General features: G+C 45.7%; 2 protein-coding genes across 2 annotated transcripts; both read right to left on the bottom strand.

Annotated features, from left to right (window-relative positions):
• Window positions 1–2,370: 2,370 nt before the first annotated feature.
• Window positions 2,371–5,456, bottom strand: LIN52 (lin-52 DREAM MuvB core complex component). The gene is made up of 6 exons (XM_078623249.1): window positions 5,435–5,456; window positions 4,336–4,410; window positions 4,200–4,237; window positions 4,035–4,101; window positions 3,820–3,903; window positions 2,371–2,396 (listed from the first exon to the last, which is right to left on the bottom strand). Exons 1-6 carry the CDS (start codon window positions 5,451–5,453, stop codon window positions 2,371–2,373), a joined length of 309 nt encoding a protein of 102 aa, XP_078479375.1. The 5' UTR covers window positions 5,454–5,456.
• An 812-nt stretch (window positions 5,457–6,268) lies between these two features.
• LOC144740397 (protein O-mannosyl-transferase 2-like) lies at window positions 6,269–11,312 on the bottom strand. The gene is given in 26 exon segments (XM_078623248.1): window positions 6,269–6,374; window positions 6,467–6,578; window positions 6,718–6,858; window positions 6,937–7,042; window positions 7,123–7,182; window positions 7,256–7,327; window positions 7,516–7,592; window positions 7,675–7,766; window positions 7,920–7,951; window positions 7,953–8,075; window positions 8,207–8,282; window positions 8,374–8,434; window positions 8,515–8,581; window positions 8,659–8,739; window positions 8,741–8,769; window positions 9,332–9,395; window positions 9,397–9,415; window positions 9,487–9,593; window positions 9,672–9,831; window positions 9,985–10,016; window positions 10,018–10,094; window positions 10,287–10,383; window positions 10,385–10,396; window positions 10,506–10,610; window positions 10,703–10,787; window positions 11,242–11,312. Coding segments are annotated over 26 exon segments (2,064 nt in total).
• Between the last annotated feature and the right edge of the window lie 8,578 nt (window positions 11,313–19,890).

Here is a 19,890-nt window from a genome sequence, read left to right as displayed (position 1 = left end):
GGACCCCCCCCCCCACCCCCTGGCCTGCCCCCATTCACTTTCATTAAGCGTTAAGAGGACCCTCACTGGCCATCGCCCACTGCTGCTCAGCTATTACGGGCTGTAAGCTTTATTTAATGGATTTAACATCCACTTTCACCGCCCTCCTCCCGGGGGAGCGGGGAGACAGAAGAGATGAAACACACAAGCATGGAAACACTTGGCAGCGTGCACACACATGCACACACACACACACCCCGCCACGCTCCACTCAAACACCCCCCAGCTTGCAACACATACACCTGACGCTCATGTTTGTGTTCAAAATTCAATTACCCACTTATTGATACTTCACAGGGATATTTAAGATGCAGACACGAGCTGTGATTTCCCAGAGGAGCCACTGGTTCCTCTTTATGTCCCAACTGAGAGGGCCCACCCCTCCCCACGCCTCTGCTCCTTCCTCAATGCATTTTCGTCTCATTGACACACACACACACACACACTCATGTGCACGCCAAAACAAACACATCTGCACCTCCCAACCCCTGCCTATGTCTGTTCAAGAGGTGTCCTTATTAATAGGCAATCAGTCAAAAATCATTCATTAAAAAGCCTAAAAGGTTTTACACCCCTGCTATGATTAGCTGGGAAAGAAAATCCAATGAATTCCTAATGCCTTTATGGAAATGAGGTGTCATTTCCGATCTGCTCAGGGAGGCAGCAGGCAGGCAGAGCTCAGGAGCGGGTGTGTGTGTGTGTGTGTGTCTCCTTTCACACCACCGTTCATCCTGTGTGAGATATGGACGATCACATCCAGCTGAAACCTGCTACGCCGAGGACGGGACATCTGCGTCTTTAGCTGCGAAATCTGAGAGAAACTGCTGGATGCGCTGCACAGACGGGCCGTCGACAACGACAACCGGCAGCAGAGACATAACGTATCGAGCGTCGTCGCTTTACAGGTGCTGGGAAACTTTCAGAGGTTTGTGGATTTGTGCACAGCGACGTTCGACACTGATCGAGAACTCGGCAAACAAATTCACTGCTTGTTTGGACGAGGCGTCTACACGTCCACACTGCCACTTGTCACACAACCAGCCCACTGCAGAAGAAGAAGGAGAGAGGTGACAAGACGAGCTCAGAAGATTAAAGGAGAGGAGGAGGATGAGGGGTAGCAGTGGTAGAGGACAAGCATCTCCTGTTCCTCATTCCTGTCAGCACAGGCACTTCATAACCGCCCGCCCCGTGGTCAGCCCGCCCTGATGGATTGATGGAGGCACGTTAGCACCAGTGGGGCCCAGCGAATGCAATCATATTCACCAGCAGCACGCTTCTAATAGGCCGGAGATTGATCCTGAGGGTGAGGAGGAGGTGCTGAATGCAGGGCCATTAGACGCTGTCAGGACAGGGCGACCTTCGGTCTCACCTTCACACAGAGAGACGCAACAGGAGCCGCTGTGGCTCCACGCCGGGTGACTGGCTGGGGGGGGGGCGCGACTGAAGAGACAACAAGTTGTTGGTGAAGAGGCCGACTGGCTGACGAAGAGACAACAAGTTGTTGCTGGGGTGACGTCATACACAAAGACACAACAGGAGCCAGTGTGGCTCTACCCTGGGGGAGGGGTGAAAGTTGCTGGAGGGTTATGACTGCACTGCACTGTTTTCTTTTTTTCCTGTCATTTTATAACACTGATAAAAGTGACATCAACCCTACTGGAAGCAGAGGAAATATCTGCTAAACTGTTTTGAAATTCAAATTCCATGTAAATGAACATTTTCTTTCACCTGGACGAGTCACAACCATTCACGCTCACATTCACACCTACGGGTGATTTACAGTGACCAATTAACCTCAGCATGATTTTAAAGATGGGAGGAAGCTGGAGTACCGGGAGAGAACCCACACAGACATTGGGAGAGCATGAAAACTCCACCAAGACAGATCTCAGTACCACTGTGTCACCCTCCAAGTAAATAAATCTTCATGGGCCTAAAACAACTTTCATTAAAACTGTTAGAGCAGGAATGAACTAACCTTGACAGATATTAGCTCAACATTGCTCTCCACCCTCTGAGCACCCTAGTCAGTCTGCGAGTCACATCTGCAATTTTCTTACAAAACACCGCAAGAGTTCAGGAGTAGAGTGTGTGTTAGACACCTACGCAGGTGGAACACGTGTTAAAAGAGCACACAGCTGCCGTGAGGCCACACTGAGCGCCAGCGTCAGCTCAGCCTGGTACCAGCCGTCTCAGACACTCTTCAGCACATCCCACAGGAACACTCAGCTTTCAATTACCACCAATAACAGCACTTATCAGAGTCCTCAGCTTCCCCCAGAGACCTGAGGCGTGATGCCTGAACCCAGCAGCCCACGACAGAAGCATTCATCACAGGGCGGAGGAGCAGCTGGGGCCTGAGGAAGAGGCACGCGTCAAGTCCCACAGGGAATAGACCAGACCGGGCAACACATAGCCACTGCTGGAGGTGCTGTGGGGGCATTGGCGGGGGGCATAAAGGGTGTGTCACATCCTCCTCTTAAATCCATGTGAATGCAGATTACTAATATGACACCGCAGCTCCAGGTCCTGTTGCTTACAGCTGCGGACTGGGGGAGTTTTCACTGCTTGATTGTGCTCTTGCTATTAAACAGCTTCCTCTTTAATGGCCCACATGTCAGTGGGGGAGGGGCAGTAAATCCGCTTCCCTGCCCTCGCTCCGCTGCGCCACGACAGCGGCTCGTTTACGGGTCCTGAAGAGCGCACAAACATGATGAAAAAGTAGCTGAGATTTACAAGGCTCCTCCTGACAGCCAGGAAAAGGAGAAAATTAAACCCGTGAGCATTAAACAGGCACCCATTCCACTGCTGCTGGACTCCAATAATCACCGTTATTGTGTGCCGTCATCACGGACAGACATGACATGATTGCAAATCCTGCAGCTCTGCACCTCTGACGGTGAACGTCTTTATACCAACCAGATTGCGCGCCTCTGTAGGTTTCGAGCAATCAGGGAGATTAGACACTTGAACAGTGAAACGAACGAGTCACAGCAAATAATCAACAACTGCTGCGCCATCTTTCTTTTGCCTCAATCCAGTCAAGTTGAACTTGTCTCACGTGGTACAGTCAGAATTCTACCAATATGCACACAGAGGTATTTACTTACATTCCATGTACAAATATATTAATAAATTCAATCCCAGTGAGAGGGGGCCATTACTTTGATTCTATGTGACTTGTCTGCTTTTACACTGGAAAACATAAATACCCGTTTTACTCTGTGGAGAAAAAAAGAGCACTTAGCTACATCTCTCTAATCCACACTCCACAAGGATTATGACAATGGAGGTAGTAAGAGGGGAATGGATTAAAAACTACATTTTTGCATCCATCAAATCCTTGAGCACTTGTTTATGTGTCTTTGTTTATTATCTTATATACATGTCCTTGTTTCTTACCTTTTCCAATTCAACAAGCTCGACCGGAATCTGTTTTATATCTGATTTGAAGGTTACGGTGTTGAAATGAGAAGCTAAATTTATTAAAGATGTGCAGCCTTGAAGCTGTTTTAGTGTTGAATGTGACAGCGCAGGAGAAAAATGAAATCTACAATAGTTGGGCTGCAGATTCAAAAACATAGCCAGGCTGTGAGCACCATCTAGTGTTCACATGAGAAATGGCAGCGATAACATCAGTGGGGAACCTGCTTTTTAATAAGCTGCATTCCAGGAAACGAACCAAAACATGTTATAAATGCTATGGCTGTATTGACACGTGTGCTCTTTAAATTGATTGTCCTGTTTTCTCAAAGCGTTTGCGTTGCTCATGGTACTTACACTCTTCTAAGCCAAGCTGGTACGCAAGATTCTGAAGACCTTTGACCTTCTCCATCAGGTTGGCTGTCGTCAGACTACCCAGCTCTGCCGAAGAGTAACAGGGCACATCATCAGTCCGAGTGGAACTAGTTTTGCCACACGTTTCACAGGATCACATTGTATGTCATTAACAGTATTTGGTTTTTGGAACAGATCTCTGCTGTGGTGTAAGTTACCTTTCAGCATTTCAATGTCTTCACTCTCCAGCTCAGCCATCCACTTGGGGGGTGATTTAGTGATGGGCTGTGGTGACACGACAACAACAACAGCAACAAAGCTCTGTCTCATAAATGAGAAACTACAATAAATATCTACTTTGTAAATAAATACATACAACTCACAGTTTTACATGATGCAGCGAATTCTGCAACTCCAGGTACTATGTGAGAGATACTTACGTTAATTTGTTGAAAACCACATAAACCAGAATTCAGCAGGAGCAGTAATACTACAGGAGGAAGAAGGAGGTCCTCTTACATTGCTCTGGCCACAAGTCAGGTGATGCTCTGTCCAGTTTCTCAAAACTCAACAAAGACGATTCAAAGTCGTCACCTGTCAAGACGCAAAAAAGTGTTCCTTTTAGTTTAGTGGCACTTTTAGTGAATTAATACACAAAGATGTAGTGACTTCCGGTGAGGGTTATTTTACTCCTCTACCCTCCATAGTTTGCATTTATATAGAGTTTATTAAAAAAAACAGTGTTATGGAATTAAAACCAATTTTAACTCTGTTTTATTAATGATTTGTACCTTCAGGTTTATAGATGAACTATTTGCCAGAACTCAAACCAAATGTCTTCATACCTTTAAATTCATCTTATCAGAAATTGTGAAAATCCTGCAGTTTTCCTCGTCAGGATTAACTTTTTGTCCCAAATCAGGCCACTTTACAATGGTATAAGGGACATTGGCACACATCAACCCCCACACCAGCACCACAGCCTCCCTGACACACAGCTGCTGACCATGGCCGTCATCTGTCAACATGTCCTATCGCCTCAGACTGGAAGCTCTCCGCTTGGTGTTTCCAGTTGGAACTACATTCAAGAATGAAGGCAAAACAATGGGTCCGCCTCGGTGCTAGCAACGTGTATGTCAAGAGTCTATTGAGGAAAATAAAGATTTGACGCTAGTTCAGAGGGCTAATGTGCTTTAAAAGCGTCAACAACATACTCTCAAGAATAATACTCCTCACATAAATGCAAACACATACTCTGACAAATAACACGAAAATATATTCTGTTCCGAAAGGCTGTAAGCAGCGATGGTTTGGTGTATGTTCGTGTGGTATAAAAAGCGACTGCATGTGTTTCCAGCTAGCAGCAGATGGTTTGCGTCCAACTGTACATTGAAACCGGCTGTCGACCACAGAACAGACAACACAGAGGCCACTGAAGCATTTAGCCAACGCGGGGAAAACATCTCCAAAGTGTAAAAATACACGACTAATATGTGTGTCGCATTGTCCTCATGTGTTCATATACGACAGCACACGAATCGTTACTGATTTCGTGTACTTAATGATGCCCAATTGTCGATTTATACACCACACCGCACGGTAAGGAATTAGAATTTACCTCCATTTGGAGACGCCATCTTCAGAATAAACATGTGACTGACTACAGCCAATCGGCAGCCGGCGTTCTCTACTGATGTAGTTTGTTAACGTACCGCTAGAGGGAGACCGAGGCCGGCCAACATCCAGGTGAAGTCGGATATTAATGTGTACAAATACTAATTATACAATTACACTGTGCTGTGGAAGGTGGTCAGATCCCTTTTTCATTAAAAGAAATGTGAGTTTTGAAAAATAAATAAAAGACCTAAAAGCCAATAAAATATAAGAATCAGTAAGACATGATCATGCAACTATTGAGGTTGGTTTTATTTTTGAAGCTCCTTCGTTTGATAACATGTAATTTATACTGTGTCAAGGACACAGCTTTCATCCAACTGCCTTATGTTCAATTTTACAGCATATCTATCATATTATGGTATTTTTCCTATTTTCATTGAATATGAAATCAGATGTCCAAGAACAAAACATTAGTCGTTTTCAGCAAGAATAGACTTACCTCATACACAATACAGAAAAGACAGACTCAGTTGTGACAATGGAATACTGATGAATGGAGCACGAGAAAGCAGAGACTACAAGAAAATCCTAGTTTATTAAGACAAAAACAGCAGTGCTTCTCAAAAGAAAATACAGAACTAAAGAGCCACTGTTGTGGCAAACAGTACAATTCTAGGGTGTAATGTGTGTGTGTGTGTGAGAGAGAGAGAGTTAAGGCCGACTGGTGATTAGTGGGTCTTGATCATTATTCTTAAAACCATCACTCTGGCTTTCAAGCCACATAGTTCTGAGTTCTTGATGAAAAGTTGTCATCTATCACATCTTCTGTGTTGGGCTAGAACTCCCAGGAGTCCATCCACTTCAGGTTCGCCATGGAGCTGCCCGGCTCGTGTGCCAGAGGCCCTGTCATGCCGTATGAGAGTGGGTGGAACAGGTAGAAACTGGGAATGGACAGCAGTGATATCATATGAGAAACACACACACACACACACACACGTAATCTGAAATCAACTTTTGTGAAACATCACCTCACCTGTAAAGAACAGCGAACAGAAGCAGCATCTGCCCGATCCTCTGGAGCCAATCACAGTACGGTGGCGGAAGCAGCAGATCAGAGCTCTTCAGCAGGATGTCCAGTGTAATTCCTTTGACAAACACGTGTCTTTACTCACTGTCCACTGTTTTACTCCAACAGAAGGAGTGATGTTTTGTTTTTTGTGATGGGATGTAGGTACCGGATGAAGCGGTAGATGAAGGATGGATGGATGGATGGGATGTACGTACCTGTCAGCATGCTGCTGAAGAGCATGGCAGGGAAATAATGATGGTAGTAGAGGATGCGGCCCATGGCGTAGAAAGGCATGTAGTGCAGCAGCCAACCAAGGAACAGTCCTCCTCCTCCTCTCATAAGTACAGAGCAGTGTTCTGAAAAACAGACATAGAGCCACTTATCATGAGATTCAAATCTGGAATGAGATTGAGCCACTGTTAATATAATCGCACCTCTTCTGTTCTGCCCCAGCGACAAACCTCTCTGGAGGGTTATAGAAGCCACTGCCACCATGATCAGGTACAATCCTAAACTGGTCAGATTCAGCCACCAAACCACCTAAAAAAAAAAAAAAAAGACCATTTATTCCCTAATTCCCAAACAGAAAATCCAATACTGAATTGAAATGGTCAACTTACAGGGTTCCCCAGCAGGTAAACACGATACTCTGATTCATTTATGCCAGAAAATCTCAATCCCTTCACAAGACAAGAACATCATTTACCTTTGAGTTGAACATGTTGAACTTTTGTTAAACAGGATAAAACGCACCTGGTAGTTGATGGGCCAATGCCAGGGTTTGGAGTTCATTTCATTGTCTTTGGGCTTCAAGCCACTGTTGCCCTGCAAAGTTTTCATTATGACATAAATAAGTACAGTTAGACATTCCTTCCCAAAGCATGACCACGGATTGTTTCACTGGTTAACTCGTGCTAAAGAAACTTTTTAATAATCAGTCATAATACTTATCCGACCCTTGTTCAGAAAACCTGCGAATTGCACCTTTAACAGTTGTTCTGACAGCTACTTACTCTGATCATGACAATGTGTGACTCCAGTAAGATCTCCAGAAAATGGGGCTTCAGCAGCGACAGACTGATGTTGGGTACTGTCAAGAGACAAAGCAGCAGGGACATCTGACATCCAAACATGAGGACAGACACAGGAGCACAGGGAGACGTTTCACTCACGTTTGGGATGAATATGATCTTCGATGTTCCACTGGGAGCTCGGAGTCTCCTTCAGGTAGGGACTGCAGGTCACCTCCACCTGCTCCCAGCCCCTGAACAAGCACCAGAGCAGCAGAGGTTCCACTCTGTATGTGTGCACGCACACGCACACACGCACACGCACACGCACACACACACACACACACACACACACACACACACACTCTCTCCATCTGAGCATATGAGCAGCTAAAACTGTCTCTCACCACTTGGGCAGAGTCTTTCCGGAGGAAGGAATGAAGCACACAACCGGTAGCTTGATGCAGAAAGCGGACTTTGCTGCGCAGCACCTTCACCAGGTCGCCCTTTTGACCCCCACACACCTCCACTTGCCAGAGGTCATTGGCATCTCCCGTTCCATTCTATAAACAAGTCAAATACATTAACAAAACAGTGAATAATCAAATGTGACCCAACTAAAGAAGGTTTCAGTGACTTCCCTTTGGGCTCCAAACCAGCTGGGTTTCCTATTCTTCTCTGTCAACTCACCCACACCGTATCCTGTAACCTGGAAGTGCTTCTTGGTCAGAGGGGCTTCCTGCAGGTGACTGTGAAGGTTCCGAGTTGTTCTGGAAGAACCAGGAAACACAGAGCAGTCCCGTTCATTTAAGACAGATCGGCATGTTTAAACGAGCAGGGATGTGGGGGCATCAGTCTTACTCTACATGCTCCAATCTGACGATGTCGCCATGGCGAACCAGATCAGGAGTTTCAGACAGAGCTTTGTACAGAATCAAAAATACTTCCATGTTAAGTTGAAATACGTAATTGCTGTACAATAACTCTGCACAAAATCCTCACATTTTGTATCAGCCGGTCTGTTGACAAGCCACAAGTTGTTGTAGTCTTTATGCAGGTACGCAGTCACCTGTGAACACATCAGTCAGAGGACGTTCACCACAGCAGATCAGAGTATGGTTCATGTTCCACAGTGTTGGTCCTGACCTGCTGCTGCTTGGCTCCCACGCCTTCTGGATACAAGTGCCAGTGAGAGTGTAAATAACCTCCTGCAATACGGAGGTTTTTTCACGGTGACGGTGGAGCCGTATGCCAGGACTACAGCAGAAAAACAACAGGTGTCCTTATGTGACCGGACAGAACCCTTTCATGGTCAGTACCAGTAAGACGTAACACACATAAATCACAGCGCAAATCAATAATCCACAAACAACCACCTCCACCTGACCTGTTTTACACCGGCCTCAGCTCTTCAATGTGGGACACGAGCCGGCTGCTACATTCTCCTACAGAACGGGGTTAGTGTTAATTGGCAAACTAGATCTCTGACTCGCCTACGCATCACTGGATCTGGAAATTCTCTGTCAGCGGCTGAAACGATCACGGCCTCCAGCCCAGGTGTTTCCTGACAGTCTCCAAACATCAGGCACAGCGTGAAAAACTGTCCAGGAGTCAACTCCAACGTGAAACTGATCATAAATACAACAGTACTATTTACCTTCATTTTTGCAGACAGTCAGATGTAAGCAGCGCTTGAGCCTGTCTGACTGTCATCATTAGAGGAATGCCTTTGACCTCCTTTCTTATTTTCCGAATCGAGATTTGTTATAAACACAGCTGCTGCATGTGGTTTTACTCTTACGAGTTGTTTGGGACTCACATTCAGGCATAGACGCATTGTGGAGATTGTTTCCGATTAGACGAGACTGGAAGGCCGAGCTGAAGGAAACCGTCTCCTGGTCCACTGGTGAGACAGCAGAACGTCCATGACTCTTCAAACAATGCAGTGAGGTCGGAGGTTACGACTGTACCCACCTTTTGTTCAGAACGACGAAGTGAATTGCAAATATTGTGACATAGAGGAAGAGAGGAAGCAGGATGAGTACGGCGACTCGAGCCAGAAAGTGCTTGGCGACGTCCACCTGAGGCCAGGAGGACACCTGTGACACCTCCAATATCATATTAATCATCTCCACCACCATCAGGAGGAAGTACTTTACCAGTGACAGGCTCAGATCCCCCAGAAGGCTCCAGAGGTCTGAGATGGTGTTCAGTCCCACCAGCAGGATGACAAACAGACCGACAAACTTCACCCCCAAAGCACCGGCAAGATTCACACCGGTTAGCGTCATCCACAGCCACCAGGGCGCAGTAAAGGGCCTGAAAGCAGAGAATCGATGTGAGAATTACCAGTTTTATTCTCTGGGTTGGATATGATGACTACAACCCACGAAGGAAGGACTTTATTCAACTATCCACATGATTGGTTTTTTAATCAAAGCTAAAACCTTAACCTTAACTCGTGTGTCCTACCTGGATCTCTGCTGGTTAAACTTCACCATGCCTCAGCACTGCAGCCATGATGAAGAACATGAGTATGGGGTCCAACAAAATGTACTGGGATATAGTGATGCAGCCAGTATCTGTAAGGAAGCAGCCAACAGATGACTCTCATCTCTCTCATGCAAAGACATTTATCTGCCTGCAATCCACGTCTTGGTAATCAAATAGTGGGAAGAACAGACACGTTTGACAAAATGACAACAATTTGTCATGTTGTTTCAATCTAACATGTGCAGGGTTTTTTGCTCTGGTCCATGAGGATGATTTCTCACCAAATATGAGAAGTGTAGCTGTGATGAGAGCAGCAGTTGGCGACTGAGACAACTCCAGCACGATGAGGTGGGCGAAGAGCGGGAGAAAAGAGCCTAAAACTTGCACAAAACTGGAGGACGAGGACAGAACACTTCTTTTACATTGTTTCCATAAAGTCGTAACGGGACTACGTGGATTAATTTACAATGTGTAAATGAGTAGTGCGGAGAGCAGCGTACTCCTCTCATTCCCCAGTAGTTGTGGTACTCATATTTATCTCCGGGCTTTGAGAAGGGAAAGGTGCCATTGTAGCCGGTCATGTAACCAGCGAGACCTATCAACATCTAACAAAGAAAAACAGATAATATGCATCAGACTAGATTTTTTTTTTTGTATTATTTCTGGAGAGTCAAGAAGTAATTGACTAACATCACACCTTTCCAAGAGGAGGATGGACATCAAAGAAGAAGGTCCTGTTAATGTAGTAGCTTCCCATCTTTCCAAAGTGTGTCTCATCCCAGCTGAAACACAAGGAGTGGCAGTGTTTGTGGAGCCAGCATTACGTCATTTAATTACAAAATAAACAACCATAAACCAGCTGGCTGACAACAGAGAAAATTTATAATTGTATTTAGATCCATTAATTCGAATTTTTAGGTAAATTTCTCATAGAAAACTAAATAAATAATATCATTTTGAATCATGATGTTAATTAGTATGTGAATGAGTGATACTGATGTTAATCGATGTGTTGATGGATCCTAAAAGCAGTTTGACAGCAGTGAATGCTGGTGGAAGTATGAGCACTGACACATCAACACCAACTCAATTCAAGAACGCGGATCGTCAAAAAGACAATCCGCGTGGTGACATTACTTTCACAAAATACTTAAAAAGTTACACCTCCATTACAGTTTAAACAGGGTGACCTGCAACTGTGATGACAGCTGCCAACAGAGAACAGCATCTCCTCACCATACATGTGGGGGCTCTGTGATTTTGTAGAGGCGGGTGGAGAAGGAAAGTCCCAGCAACATCAGCAGCATCATCCTCCTGCTCCTCTGCTCCCCGGTGGACATCCGCCCCCTGTCCGTCCCCCCAGACCATGTCCCGTTGGACGACTGGCTGTCGGCATGTTGGGTGTCTTTGTCCTTCAGAGGAGGACAGGGTGCCGTGTGGAGAGTCAGAGTCTTTCCAGACGTCGGGCAGGTTTTCCTGTTTCGTATCTTCGCTCGTGTGCTGCATTCCTCCTTTGCCATGAGGAAATTCGTCCTAGAAGACAATGTCCATTCCAACTCCCAAGGCAACAGGTTGGGAGCCAATGTTCGGGCTAATTCACTCCAGTCCTGACCTATCTAATGTTCAATTAGAACCGGCCAAAACGGCATCAGGGAGGACGTGTTCCGCCAGCACAGACTGAATAAACATGATTACTGAAATACCATGTTAATGTAAATGTAAAAAAAAAAAAAAAAAAAAAAAAGTTACCGTAAAGTAAACGTAAAAACCCGAACGAGCTTAATGAACGTCAATATTCGTAAGGGAAATAAATTGTCGCCTGAACAACTAAGGTAACTTAGCCTTATTACCTAGCTTCCTTTTCGACCAATGGCGAATTTCTAGACAAAATCTTCTGCACATCGACAATCAGTGTCGCAGAAATCGCCTCCAGCTCCGTAGCTCATATATTTACAGTTAAAAACACGGCGGCAGCTGCAGCACGAGCGTTGATGGCTCGCGTCAACCAAACCTGAACGTATCTAAGGGGATTCTGGGAAATGTATTTCATTGGATTAATTAGCTTCCAATGGGAAGATACGCGAAACACAATGTCCCAACATTCTTATCGAATGGCTCGTCGACCCCTGGTAACCAATCAGAGCCTTGAAGGCAGCGAGCTGCTAGCTAGTTTTGGCCACTAGAGGGCGACACAGTGTTATGGAAGATTGGCGTTTGCTTTCCTAACCCGAGTGAAATTCTGTGATCACAACCCCATCAACACCTTCTTAATTATATATTTGTTTTAAAAGTTGGTGAATGTCAAGGCAGGTCATATTGTAGCGAAGAATTTCCTTAATTCTACTACATTTAACGTGACGCTTTCGACAGCTGTGCATGAAAAATGCTTCCAAATGAAATGACTCAGCAGTCAAAATTCAATTTTGTGAGAAAGACTTTATGTAAAACTGGATGATTGTCATATCTGCTAAATTCTCTTGGAATATCGCATAATACCTCAAGAGACAATAATAAGCTACACTTACACACATTCAGTCAGTTTTCATAAGACGTTCTATCTTTACCATGTATAATGACTTGTGTGTCGCTTCACAGTGAATAACAAAGAGTTGTTGTTGTTGTTGTTGTTGTTGTTTTACATGTTTATTGCGATGGACTGATAGTGATTACAGTCAGGAGGTAAACAAATCAATGAGCAGGGCATTTTCAATGACCACATTTGTACAACTACACATTCTCTCAAGGTATTTGTGGTTTGAATAGATTTTGAATATTTCAACTTTGACCCAACGCTGGATCCTGTCCTGTTCAGACAATGATTAAAGCAGCACTGGAAAGCTTAGTGGACATCAAGCGGAAACATTTGCACGATTGCTGGTTTACAGATAATGAATGTGGGTTAAGGATCATCGTGAAGAGATATACTTCATCTCAGTGCTGTTTAAGAGAAGTTTAGTCCATTAAACAAGAAATGCACTTATCATATCAAACCAGAATACAAAAGACTAACATGTACGACTGGGATTTCAAATTAAGTAGACTGATGTCAAAGATACATTCATGACACAAGAATTGAACAGAGACTAACACGACCAATATTAAACCGCAGAGTTGTAACATACTGAAGTTGGTGTCTGCATTTCAAAAGCATTGTCCTTGTAAGGAATTTGTAGAGACAAAATGTTTGCGTTGTCAGAACAGCGCTGCCACATCCAAAAAATATATTTCATTGTCTGCTCCACAGGGCAGGGAATACACACAGTTCCTCTGGTACAGTGTCAGCCACTCTCCTTATACATAAAAAGCTATGCTTTAAAAATATTTGTACAGACATGTATACATCTACAAAGCTACAATGTCAGATTTATTTATGTTTTATTGGTTAAGAGAATATGTAACAAAAATAATACATAGTACTAGAGCTGTACAAAATACACCCAACCTCTCCAGCGAAGCCTTTGTCTTTACATGCATTCAGAGAGACATACACAGGAATGGTCTGGTGGGAGGTTAACGATCCAGTGGCACTGCAGTCAAATGAGTAATCCTTTTGCGACCACGATACATAAAGAAAACAAAATTTAAATTTGCACAGTGATTTTTGTTAAATATATATAATTACCTCTGCCAAGGTGATGTTTCCTGTGCCACGTGTCTGTCTGTCTTGTTGCAAAATAACTACCAGACTGATATACATTCAGTTTGATGGAGCATTGGTCAAGGGTGGACATGAAGATCAGAATCTCGGGGGAGACACGCAAGCGTTTCATGTCAGAGCTGTCCACAAAAATGTCTGTTTAATTCATCTCCACTGGCCACAAATTTCCCTTTTCTCGTGTGATTCTTTGTCAGGAGGCTGGCAAATTAGTCCTCCTGCAAACAATGTCACCATCCTGGCAATAAAACCCCACAAGTGACCAACAAACGACGACCTCAGAGTCGAATCCTCGTCTGACAACTGAGCAGTTAGCAACGCTGCCGTGACAACGTCCAACTGCAGTTGAACCTTCCCAGCTGATTCCGATCAGCTGCTCAGACTGCTTCTATGATGTCACCGATGGTTACTCAACACTTGGTTTCTGTCAAACTATTTTAGCTTGTGTTATTGTTTAGACCCACTGTTTCACTGTATTCATCTGAGCTTGGTGGAGGTAAGTGCATTTCTAGTTTCAACTAATGTATCTTCCGATGGTTTGAGATATGAGTTTGTACGAAGTCCATGGTTATTTGTATATTTAATTTTTTGTGTTTTGAGTTTATACCGTTTGCACCTTTGACATAAGATAATCAGATCATCATATACATCTACAGTCTTTTCAGGTCCAGGTAGAAGGTGATGAATGCTTTTCTGGTCCCAGCTCTTGGTCCACAGGTTTTATGTTTGGAGTTAATCTTGAAGTAAGGCCACTGTGGTGAACGTTCTCTCTTTGAATTCTATTCTTTGTTGACCCCTGCATCCATTGTGTCCACAGTTGATGCTAATTAATGACTAAGTGATGTCATATTGCTGATTTGAGAGTTTTCTCCTCATACATATCTTACCTCCTCTGCTCTCTCTCTCTCTCTCTCTCTATTGGCCAGACAAGTAAAATTAGAGGAATCAAGTGTGCATTCTGAAAAAGGTTGCAGAAGCCCGTCACGTGCATGAAATAAATAACACAACAAAAATGTGACAGAGAAAATAAAGTGGAAAATATATCTGCATACCAAATTGCCTGGGGTCACTGAATACAAAAACTCAGTCCACAAAATCCCTTTAAGGCAAATGGATATCTGGTGAAAGGCTAAATCACATGTAATTCAATCACTGCACAATCAATTCCTGGTCGTCTTGAATGTGTTTGTGAGGGGAAGTTAGTGTATTCTGTGTGTGTGTGTGCTGTGAAGGGAAACAGGTTTGGACGTTTCTGCGTTACACTTGCAGGTTTAGTGCCGGGCCCTTGGGAGAGGGGCAAAGGGAAGTAAGGTGAGCCAGCGCTCGACAGTCACTGTCTCAGTTTTCAGCCTCCCTAAGCTCTGACTCCGGGATCGCCGGGATGCATTTGTGTGGTTTGGCAGAGGCCACGAAGCCGGGCAAACAGGTGCACTTGTAGGATCCCTCAGTGTTGGTGCACTGCCCGTTCTGACACAAGGGCACCTTGTCGCTGATGTCCTCACACTCGTTTATGTCTGCAGGAAAGGGGGACACGATGGGTTAGTCAGCTGGAGGAGATTTCACAGCCGAAACAGCTGCGGCACATCTGCAGCTCAGCTATCTGTCTTTCTCTTTGTCTCCCCTCCAACTCTGGGAGGTTCAAAGATCATTTTTAACCTTGGAAGTGCCACAGTCTCACATCAAAGTCCATTTAGAGACTGTAGCTTTCAATCATCCATCTGTTCGTGAATAACCTTAGAGAAATTGATTTTAAAGTATGAGCAAATCCACAAGGGCCTAAATAAGCTCATAAATGGACCTGGACGGAGGTGAAACTGTGTCAACGTCATTGTATTTGTCATCATGTTTTGTTTATTATAGTTGCTCATTAGCCGCGTTCGAGGGTGTCTGAATGACGTCCACAGAATTCTGAGGTTTTCACTCAGCATACATAGACCTGTTGCGTAATATCGCGTAATCTGCTGTGTATCTTTAATCAAACATGTCGTCATGTTGCGTGTTGGCCGAGCATCAATTCTCAGCCACCTTGAACACCAAAGTGCTCAGGATGATGGTGGAATGTACTGGATTAGGTTTCTTATTGGCCTTCAAGAGTTTTTTTTTCTTTTTTTCTTCTTTTTTCTTTCCCCATTTTCAGCATGGGAGGTCTGATTGTCATGTCATAGCAGTCAATCGCAAATGGCCCCCCTGTTTATGTCATGTTTTGATGGGGGAAATGCGAGTGGTGGTATTTACAAAAGGAGGCATGGCAGGAGCTGCACAGCTCCCACATGTTTCCACCAGGGTGGAATTCACTCCGTTTCCTTGGGAAAACGTCTGGCCTTGGCGCTGATAAGCCCGAGCACAGACAGTATTTTAATCATAGCATTTCATTGCATCAAGACAATCTCACTTTATTACAACACAAACAAAGCACACTTAAAAGATATAATATCTGATGTAATATAGTGAGTGGCTTCGATTCAAGGCCTTTCTTTTGGCAGGGTGCAATATGGGAGTCAGGCCAAAGAAGAACACACAATGGTTTGTGTGTGTGGGGGGGGGGGGGGGGGGTGCACCGCTATCAGTATATCCCTGTAAAACATAACTTAATGCAAGGTTGTTGAATTCAAAGCTTCTCCTTGAGCTTGATGATATACTGCGTGAACAGAATCCAGAACGTGGATCCGAAGGGATCAAACATAAGGGGAGACTTTTCTGGGGTTTGATTTCGAGCTTCGACACGGCGTTCTGAAACACGATTAAATGGAACGGCCGAGAAGTTCTCAGGACGTCTTTACTCCGAGTACACTTGAACCCACCTATGCAGGCCATCTTGTTTAGGTCAAGCTCGTAACCGTCAAAGCAGTCGCAGGTGTAGCCTTCCCGCACGCGGACGCAGCGTCCGTTTTCACAGCCGTTCAGGACTCCACATTCCTCGGCTCGGAGACCCTCAAAGCCTTCGTAGCGCTCTGGACACAAAGAAGTACGCACGATACAAGTTACAATTGCCGGTATGAACTCCAGCAGTACTTTCTTCTTATGAATAAACAAATTCATTTATTGGGTCGGTCCTCGTCTAAGGAGACTTCAACCCACCAGCGTAAGGATCCAGCAGGCGCGGCTGATTCTCCCGTGGTCGATGGACGGGAACGCGAACAGGAGGCTGTCGGGCGCTGTAGTCATTGTCGTTGAACAGAGGGACGCTCTCGGGGATGTCGTAGGGCCCTGCAGCGCCGCCGTAGTTGTCCCAGTACGGAGGTAAAAACGGCTCCACAGGATCCTCCGGCCCCTCAAGTCCGTACTCATACCCGGGCCTCTCCCTGAGGCTGTCCGAGCCTCCTCTTCGGGGCAGGTTGCACATTATGGCATAGTCATCTGAAAGCAGCAGCACATACGAGTCAGTCGGTCTCGACACGTGTGATGGCGATGATGAAGATGAGCGTTGCCGCTCACCGGAGTCCCTTCTGGGACAGAGGGCACATTGTCCGCTCCAGGCGATGCCGTACAGGCAGCAACACTCGGTGTACGTCGTCCTGCGGCCCTGGAGGGGTTCCGCACACATGTTGTCCCCCTCCAGCCGCTGCCAGCAGATATCCATGTGCACATACTGATTCGGCTCGAGGGTGTCTGGGAGAAGACAAAAGACACACTCACTCATCCTGAGTAGAAAAGCATTCGCACATTTGTCTGAACAACAATGTTCACATATGTGACGCACCCTCTGTTGTGTTGAGGCTGATGCAGCGCCGCCGCGTGCTGTCCAGAACGAGCGGAGGACTGCAGAAACAGTTGAAGGACCCAGCTGTGTTCACACACACGCCGTCCACGCAGGCGTTTCCAAACTCGCACTCATCGTAATCTAGGAAACACAGACGGACACAGATGGTACACGGTGAAGAAAATGATCAGGGAGGTGGTTGAAACTGGACCGTTGTCGTAATGTGAGATGTATGTGTGAAGCACATACATCTCAGCGGGCGCCACAATCTAATGCGCAAAAAAAAAAATCTGAAAGCAATTATGTAAATGCAGTGAAAACATGCTGACTAAAGGGGACTAATCACGTTATTTGTGGTCTCGTTCAGTGAACAATCATCCTCATATGTTCCAGGGCATTAAAACAAGGAAAACGGTTTCTTACCGACACACTCCAGCCGGATGTTATCGTAGTAAAAGCCGGAGCGACAGTAGCAGGTATACGTCGAGAAGAGATTCGAACACTGTCCGTTCTTACAAATGTCAGGTCCAAACATTTCACACTCATTTGCATCTGAGGAGAAACGGAGATTTACACCTTAGAGCAACTTAAGTGCTGGAAGCAGCAAATGTCAACACCCCGGCACAAATATTGGCACCCTGCTTGAAAAGCCATTAAACTCTGTTATAAGAAGCTGTCAGGACATACTACGATTATAGTAATTAGACAGGTATGCAGGCAGGTATCCTATTAAGCCTCGGCAAGCTGCAGAGACGCCCTCGTAAAGGCGCTGAGGGATTATGGCTGTTTATCTTGCTTTAAAACCTCCGGTGCATGAAATCAAAACAGGAGCTGGTCTGTGACATTTTGTGTGAGGGGAACTCATCTATCGATAAAATAGGTTCGTCTTAATGGGACCTATGGTACCTATATATGCCCGGTCTCCCAGGCTCTGTGTAGAAGAGAGAGGCACAGGCAGCAGCCCGCTGCCATGAGGGCACAACTGGTTATAGTCATCTGCGAAATGCAAGAAGGAGCTTAATTAGTGAAAAAGACTGGTCGGCAGATGGGATGTTATGAGCAGGTACGGTAGGCAGGCTGCTGTACCTCTTCCTGGGACGGGACAGGGATGGATCTCGCAGTCGTCGCCCCAACCTGCCCCCACCGTGCAGCAGCACTCCTGCTTACTGGTGTTACGAGACAAGACGTTGTCGCAGAAGTTTGCGTCGTTCAAGTTATAGTAACACTCTTTCCTCTCCTCAACCGAAGGGGCTGCAGGACGAGCTGGAGCAGCAGGTTTGGGGTCCATATAACCTGTAGACACACAGGAAGAAACGGTTTACTCATGTTTGCTGAAGTGAAAAAGTGAAACAGCTTTGCCGGCGGCAGATTAAAGTTTAGAATGATCGCACAGGACCGGCGTCAGGTGGCCTCATCGGTTTCCGAGCAGGTCGTGCATCACACTGGCCTGCCACTGCTGAGCCTGCTCATTTGTCCAAAGGCATGGGCTCCGGCATTTCACCCTTAAGCTACCGGCTTAGCCAAATGGAAACACTGGCATGTGAGTCAACGCACCATTCGCTTTCACATGATTGATTAACGCACGTCAAAAGCAAACAGTGGAATGTGGCAAAAAAGGTACACAGAGGCATAGCTGGGGTTTAGTGCCCAGGCGGGAGAAAAAACATCCCCGCTAAGGGCGCGGCGCTCAATAATGTAAATACACCCGATGCCTGTATGCATATGCTTATCAAACTGGAAAGGTGATGGCGTTTCCATGACTCAACAGCACTTTCCTGTCATTCTGAAACGGCAGTCTATTTGTAAAGCGTGTCCACATGATGATGTTAGCGCGAGGAGCATTGTGTCTCTGGTGTTAATTGCTAGTAACTACACCTTCTCCTTGTTTGTCTTAGTGGGGAAATAGGCCGACAGTAACTAGGCCCCCAGGGAGTTTGCTTGGCTCTACTGGAGGAGTTACTCCCTCATTTGTTTAAGGGATTAGGTTCAATTTTTGTAGGGAATCCACCCAACCACAACCCGAGCCTATAAAACAAATGGAAACAGCCAGGTCAAAATATACGTGGAGTAAGTCATGTCTACCTCGTCACCCGTGTTTGGATAATGAGAGATGGCTCATTAAATCAGGGAAAACTCCATCTCCCAATGATGGGATGGAGAATTAAGTCCTGTGGGGCACAGCGAGTGCTCGTCCTGCTCTCTTACCCAGTGAGCGGCACTGGCTGGTGATGGGATCAAATTCCTCATTGTCGTTGGGGCAGATGCACAGGAAGCTGCCATCGAAGTTCTCACACAGGACCTCGCCGCACAGCGCCAAGCTCATCTCGCACTCATTCACGTCTGAGAAAGACAGGAGAGGAGAGGAGAGGAGAGGAGAGGAGAGGAGAGGAGAGGAGAGGAGAGGAGAGGAGAGGAGAGGAGAGGAGAGGAGGGGAGAGGAGGGGGGGTAAGGGCTTGAGGATCAGGCACAAACACGCTGGCATGTGCTCAGAAAGGTCACGATGAGGTCACTGCATCATGTCCTCACTGG

Source organism: Lampetra planeri, unplaced genomic scaffold (assembly GCF_965212315.1).
Source record: "Lampetra planeri unplaced genomic scaffold, kcLamPlan1.2.h2 scaffold_2110, whole genome shotgun sequence".
Taxonomy (NCBI): domain Eukaryota; kingdom Metazoa; phylum Chordata; class Hyperoartia; order Petromyzontiformes; family Petromyzontidae; genus Lampetra; species Lampetra planeri.
Note: the sequence above shows the minus strand (reverse complement) of the source record. Positions and strands in the feature narration are given on the sequence as shown.

Coding starts and splice junctions, on each gene's coding strand:
- LIN52 (XM_078623249.1), bottom strand. Junction 4,102..4,199: donor TCGCTGCATCATGTAAAACT/GTGAGTTGTATG, acceptor GTGTCACCACAG/CCCATCACTAAATCACCCCC. Junction 2,397..3,819: donor CCAGCTTGGCTTAGAAGAGT/GTAAGTACCATG, acceptor CCTCTTCCTCAG/GCCCCAGCTGCTCCTCCGCC.